Source organism: Sinocyclocheilus anshuiensis, unplaced genomic scaffold (assembly GCF_001515605.1).
Source record: "Sinocyclocheilus anshuiensis isolate Anshui unplaced genomic scaffold, SAMN03320099.WGS_v1.1 scaffold508, whole genome shotgun sequence".
NCBI classification, from domain to species: domain Eukaryota; kingdom Metazoa; phylum Chordata; class Actinopteri; order Cypriniformes; family Cyprinidae; genus Sinocyclocheilus; species Sinocyclocheilus anshuiensis.
Genome location: NW_015555744.1, coordinates 840,954 through 847,594, shown reverse-complemented (window position 1 = coordinate 847,594; position 6,641 = coordinate 840,954). Strand labels below are relative to the sequence as shown.

The 6,641-nt window shown below is 37.0% G+C and overlaps 1 protein-coding gene and 1 pseudogene across 1 annotated transcript in view; one reads left to right on the top strand and one right to left on the bottom strand.

The window, feature by feature from the left end:
* LOC107673365 (endoplasmic reticulum aminopeptidase 1-like) overlaps positions 1 to 5,708 on the top strand; it is a 7,638-nt gene extending 1,930 nt beyond the window's left edge. The window contains 14 exon segments of the mRNA XM_016466916.1: positions 158 to 289; positions 392 to 471; positions 473 to 521; positions 826 to 909; positions 1,344 to 1,501; positions 2,590 to 2,669; positions 2,892 to 3,075; positions 3,235 to 3,391; positions 4,326 to 4,383; positions 4,386 to 4,506; positions 4,690 to 4,851; positions 4,924 to 5,064; positions 5,142 to 5,223; positions 5,343 to 5,708. Coding sequence (XP_016322402.1) covers positions 158 to 289; positions 392 to 471; positions 473 to 521; positions 826 to 909; positions 1,344 to 1,501; positions 2,590 to 2,669; positions 2,892 to 3,075; positions 3,235 to 3,391; positions 4,326 to 4,383; positions 4,386 to 4,506; positions 4,690 to 4,851; positions 4,924 to 5,064; positions 5,142 to 5,223; positions 5,343 to 5,513 — 1,659 coding nt within the window. The 3' untranslated portion in view covers positions 5,514 to 5,708.
* Positions 5,709 to 5,788: 80 nt separating this feature from the next.
* LOC107673368 (general transcription factor IIH subunit 2-like) overlaps positions 5,789 to 6,641 on the bottom strand; it is a 7,900-nt pseudogene continuing 7,047 nt past the window's right edge.

The window sequence follows — 6,641 nt, the reverse complement described above, 5'->3', positions numbered from 1 at the left end:
GAAAGTTTTAAGATCTCTTTATATATATATATATATATATATATATATATATATAGGCTTTTTATTTCCATAATCATAATTTTACAAGCACTCTGCATGATTTGGATGAAGATCTGTGCTAATATGAAGAGTAAGACAAATCTTTTTTGTGCCACAGGAGGATTATTTCCTAGAGAAGTGTTTTGTGGCCATGGAGGTAGACTCCTTGAGCTCCTCTCACCCAGTGTCCACACCGGTGGAGAATCCTGCTCAGATACAGGAAATGTTTGATGATGTTTCCTATGACAAGGTGCATAAAACTTTGGAAAGTTTTCCTGTGCGAGATGTTTTTCTTGTTATACTCTTTTAATAGCTTTTTAAAACCATTTTACAATTGTTAATGTCATTTCAGGGGGCTTGTATTCTGAACATGCTGAGAGAGTTTCTGACCCCAGATGCGTTTAAACTGGGCATTGTGAGATACCTAAAACGCTAGTTACCAGAATACGGTCAATAGTAACCTGTGGGAAAGTCTGACCAATGTGAGTACAAATTACATGTGTGATGCAGATGCATAGAACTCTGCAGTAAACTGTGTGGGCTTTCTTATAATTCATTAGTTGCGTGTTCATTTACCTGTTAAGATTCCCAGGTGAAATCCAGTCATCAGTCATCATTCTATGACTAAAAAAAGACTTCTTTGTGAGCTGTGCTTCTTGCTACACTATTGACAATGGACCTTTTTTGCTCACAAAATTTCATGAAGTTTTAGGTGTACAGGATCAAAATGTCTCATGATATAGTAGTGAGTGTTAAGGTTTATCTCAATGTCTCTCTCTGTTATAGGTGTGTGACTCTGATGGTCTGGATGAAGGAAGACTGAAGGGTGATGAGTCCTGCCGGCACTCAGTCTCACACTCTGGAGCTTCTGTGGGTTACTTTGTTACATCATTACTCTGAACTCTCTTTACCCTGTTTTTAAGTGCTGTTGTGATGTACTTCTGTGATATTTTATCTTTTAGAAATGGCACTCTGAGGATGAGCTGGATGTTAAGGCTATGATGGAGACGTGGACATTGCAGGAGGGCTTTCCACTCATTACGGTGGAGGTCAAAGGTCGCGAAGTCCAATTAAGTCAAGAGCGTTACCTAAAGAGTGTTTTTAAGTGCTGTTGTGATGTACTTCTGTGATATTTTATCTTTTAGAAATGGCACTCTGAGGATGAGCTGGATGTTAAGGCTATGATGGAGACTATACTTTTAGCCCTCTTGTGTTGTACAGTCATTTACACACACACCAAAAAAAAAAATCATGGACATGTTAAGTGCTGTTGTGATGTACTTCTGTGATATTTTATCTTTTAGAAATGGCACTCTGAGGATGAGCTGGATGTTAAGGCTATGATGGAGACGTGGACATTGCAGGAGGGCTTTCCACTCATTACGGTGGAGGTCAAAGGTCGCGAAGTCCAATTAAGTCAAGAGCGTTACCTAAAGAGTGATGACCCCTCACAAACATCCAGGTTTAATATTAATATCAAAGATCGACAGTTTCTTAATTTTTATGCCTGTGATACTGATAGTGATTTTATTTTTTTATATTATTTATTCAGGGTTTATACTTTTAGCCCTCTTGTGTTGTACAGTCATTTACACACACACCAAAAAAAAAATCATGGACATGATTTGAAAAGGTTAAACGGTACTGAAAAAAATAGTCGCACGTATTGTTTGCGGTAAAAATGACAGCATTGGAAATGATTGGGAAGCTAATTTCATCTAGTAGAAATGGTTGGTACTGTGCCCAAACAAAAAACTTACTGAAAGCTCTTTATTTGTTTATTTATTTATTTATTTTGGAGAGATATCAACCTCAAATGTGGAACACAACTCTAACAGTTTCAGAGTAAAACATGTTTTGGAAAATATATATTTGATATAACATTTTAAAATAGTATTTCTGCGCATTTTTCATAATAATAAACTTTTTTTTGTTGCACTTTTTAAACATTTCTCACTTCAGCACTAATCGGTCAAGCGTCTTCTTTAAAAAGAAACCAAACTTGAGTCTGCGTCCAAAGCATTCAAGATTTACCACAGTTTAAGTTGAAATATAGTACAAAAAAATGTTTGACCGCCAACAACATCAGAGGGTTAAAATGCTGTCACAATTGAGATGTATTGAAGTCAAAATAAGATAAGTTAGTTTTCTTGCAGCTAAAACAGTGGGGCAGCAGTGAATCTTACATATTGTGTGAACGATGAATTATTATCAATGTATGAATCCAAGTCACTCCATTTTTGACACGGTTTTCCACACATAATTTCTTTAGAATTATTCCTTGTATGTGCACAGATATAAATAATTTACAAAGTAAAATCACTCACAGTAACAAATGTCTCTGCCATGCAGATATTCAACAACAGTATCTCACAGGAGACACATTGCCAGTGATCGTAAACTCTTGCTGAAAATGAATAAATTCCATTTGCTTTGTCACAGCAAGTCTCTCTTTGTGTACATGGGGCTTTATAAAGATGTATTGACTTATTTTCAGACTCTTAATTTTCCTCTTTTTTTACACTTGGTTGTAAATTCTTGATCTTACAGCTTCCTGTGGCACGTTCCGTTGACTTACATTACCAGCGGCTCAGCCACAGTGCACCGCTTCCTGCTTAAGACCAAAACAGGTATTTCTTTTAATAGAATTATTTAATAATATTACTAATTTTGTGCTAATATTTAAATTATATTATATAATATATTGTTTTGATAATAATTTACATTCATTTGTTTTCAAGTTTTAAAAATGTCAGTGTTTAGACATCTCTAAACGACACAAAGACTGAAAGATCATCCATAGAACACTGTAGCACTGATTTCTAACAGATCTGTTGTATATGTCGTCATAGATGTTCTGCATCTGCCGGAGGAGGTGGACTGGATCAAGTTTAATGTGGACATGAGTGGATATTACATTGTGCACTATGAGGGTTCTGGCTGGGATGACCTCATCACGCTGCTCAAACACAATCACACAGTGCTCAGCAGCAATGACCGGGCCAGCCTCATCAACAACGCCTTCCAGCTGGTCAGGTCAGTCCTCATTCATCTGCATACAGTACGTGCTCTTATTGGTCAGTGGGATGAAAATGTATCAGGAGTCAAACAAGTCAATGTAAAGTACTGCAGATCATACAATAAAAGTGTTGGCAACTGATTTAAAATCATCTTCCCTCCCTGTGTCGTGGACAGTGTTGGTAAGCTTCCACTGGATAAGGCTTTAGACCTGACCCTGTACCTAAGCAAGGAAACTGAGATTATGCCAGTGACACAGGGCTTCAGTGAGCTTGTGCCTCTGTACAAACTGATGGAGAAGAGGGACATGGTGGAGCTGGAGAACCAGATGAAGGTCAGTCAGGGATCATTTACTGTATTTTTGACCTCCTAGCTTGTGGATTCACTCATTCAGGATTCAGATTTGAAATCAGCTTCTTTTCAGTCTGTGCAGTTCTGAGAATAAAACTAAAATGCATCTTAACATTTAATAATAGATCATTCAATAGTGCAGTAAAAACAGTAATATTGTGAAATATTATTACAATTTAAAATAACCTTTTTTGTTTGTTTGTTTGTTTTAATATAGTATAATTCATTCCTGTGATTGTAAAGCTGAATTTTCAGCAGCCATTACTCTTTTTTTATATATATATTTACTCTAGTCTTCAGTGTCACGTGATCTTTCAGAAATCACTCTAATATGCTGATTTAGTGCTTAAGAAACATTTCTTATTATTATCAATGTTGAAAACAATAGTGCTGCTGAAACAGAATTTATTTGTAATAGAAAATGTATAAATGTTTTACTGTCACTTTTAATCAATCCAGTGCATTAGAAATTATTAATTAATTTTTTTTTTTTATCTTACTGATGCCAAACTTTTTTGTTTGAAAATTGTTTTAAAAAAAAATTGTTTACCTGAAATTTCCCCTGGACGTTAAATACATTTTAAAAATGTCATGGAAATTTCTGTAATGAAAATAGAGTTTTCTAGTTATGCTAAAGTATTTAATTGGCTAGAAAAGTGCTCTTTGTAAATAATCATGACCACTGGAAAAGTAATGGAAATTTGTTGTTTAAAAAGTGTGAAAGCCCTCATTAGTTCATTTAAAACACTGACCAACAAGGGCTTTCTTTCATCATCGTTTTATCAACTCTTCATTGTGATTATGTAAAGCATATTAAATTACCATTTTGTATGAAACGTGTTGTATAAATAAACTCACCATGCCTTGTTCCCTGCTGTAGATGTGTAACTAATGCTGGTTCTCTTGCTGTGGTCCAGGGCTACATACTGCAGCTGTTTAGGAAGCTCATAGACCAGCAGTCGTGTACTGATGATGGTGGACTCAGAGGATGCTGCGCAGCTACCTGCTCCTGTTCGGCTGTGTGCGGGGTCATCCTCCCTGTGTCAGCACGGCTACCCAGCTCTTCAACCGGTGGAGGGACTCAGATGGGAATATGAGGTGAGAGGTCATCATTTTCTTTCCTTTCTGAAACCTCCTTTTGAACAATGAACACTTTGGTCTACACTGTTTCCATTAAGAATATGAAAACTCTGGAGAAATAATAGCACGTTTTCTTTTTTCCTCCCTCAATGAATGGAACAGTAAGGAGAAATTGATTATTTTTGTCTTTCCGTCCTCTAGTCTTCCTAATGATGTTACTTTGGCTGTGTTTTCTGTCGGTGCCCGGACTGAGGATGGCTGGGAATTCCTGTTTGAGAAGTACAAGGAATCCATGTACGTCTCCATGAAGAGCAGGATAAAGATGGCACTCACAACCAGCCCTCTCGATCACAAGCTAAAATGGTGAGACATTCAGATAAACATCAGTTTAGGAAAATGAGAATAATCACTCATGTCATCCTTTATTTGTTTCAGGATGATGGAGCAGAGTCTGGTGGGAGAGGTGATGAAGACTCAGGATCTGCCATATGTTGTGACTTCAGTCAGTATAAATCCTAAGGCCTACAAACACGCATGGGACTTTTTAAAAGCTAACTGGGACTCCATGATTAAGAAGTAAGATACTGATTTAATTAGACACACGATAGTGGGATATTCTGAGCCCTTTAATGACTTCAAATATTTGTTTATAGGTTTGATCTTGGCTCACCCTCTATAGCGCACATGGTAGTGGGAGTGACCAACCAGTATTCCACCAGAGAAATGCTAGCTGAGGTAGGTATTGGGGTTTTTTTGTACAAATAATTAGGAGCTTTCATCAGCTGGTCTAGACCGAAAACACATCTTATCCTGTAATCAGAACACTTCATTACATTGTTTCTCTGCTTCATCAGATTCGTAGTTTCTTCAGTTCCTTGCGGGCTGAAACCGGAGCAGAATTGAGATGTATTCAGCAAGCCCTGGAGAACATTGAAGAGAACATTCGCTGGATGGACAAGAACCTCCCACTACTGAAGGCCTGGCTGCACAGACATTATGACCAGCAGAAAAATACAGAGCTGTGAAGCACTTAAACTGTGAATGTCAGAGTCATAGATGTATACATTTTATAATGCATTTTAATATAATGCAAGAGTTTTGATAAGAACTTTGGTGTGCTAAAGTGTGTGAAAACTGATTCTGAATTTGTGAATATGGGGTGAATATTTTTGAAGAGCTGTGCCATTGCTTGTAAAGGTAAAATTTAAGAATCTCATCTGTCTCCAACCTTTCGTATTGAAATTAAATTCTTGTGAATTGGATTACTTTTGTAATATCGTTTATTTTTGTCATACGCTGTTTTGTCCTTGCAATCAACTCTTTTAACTCTAGAAATCAAGACGTTTTGCTGCAACACTTTAAACTTATATACCAGCAATCATTTATACAATATTTATATAATCATTTAGTTTGCAAAAACAAGTCATGCAAAGTCAGTACGGTTTAAAAAGAAAAAAATTTATTTGTTTGAACAATTCATCTCAACACCTAGTTACAGGTTTGCTTTTGAGTCATTGAGCACAGGCAAGTATATTAACATGGTCTGTAGGAAACAGATGTCAGCTGTCATGTTAAATCTATTACAACTCAGTGGCTTCAATAGAAATGTAACACTGAAAAAACAGCACAACATTTTTTTCCTCTGTTGCTGGTTTCATTTGGTCCAGTTAGACACTTTTCCCCATAGGGGGTGCCCTTTCATAGCGTTACAGCTTGAGCACAACTACGATGGAAGTAAACAGAAAGATGCCAAAGATCTGACAAGCATCGGCTTTCATTACATTAGCCCTCAATAATCAGTGGCTGATGACTTCCTCTTTTTCTTCTGCATCTCTCAGTTTCTACTTGGACTGAAGTTCACAGATGTCTCGTAGTCAGGCCGTCTTACATCAGGACGTCCTGTCAGTCTGCATGCAGCTAGGACAGCAGTGCAGTGTGTCATGTATGAAGAGATCACACTCCACGCAGAACACTTTTTTACACGCTAGACAAGTAAACACCTGCAGAGAGGAGAAAACAGAGGCTTAATGTCATTTTAAACAAGAAACCATTAAAGGAACACTCCACTATTTTTTGAAAATAGGCTCATTTTCCAACTCCCCTAGAGTTAAACAGTTGAGTTTTACCGTTTTCGAATCCATTCAGCCGATCTC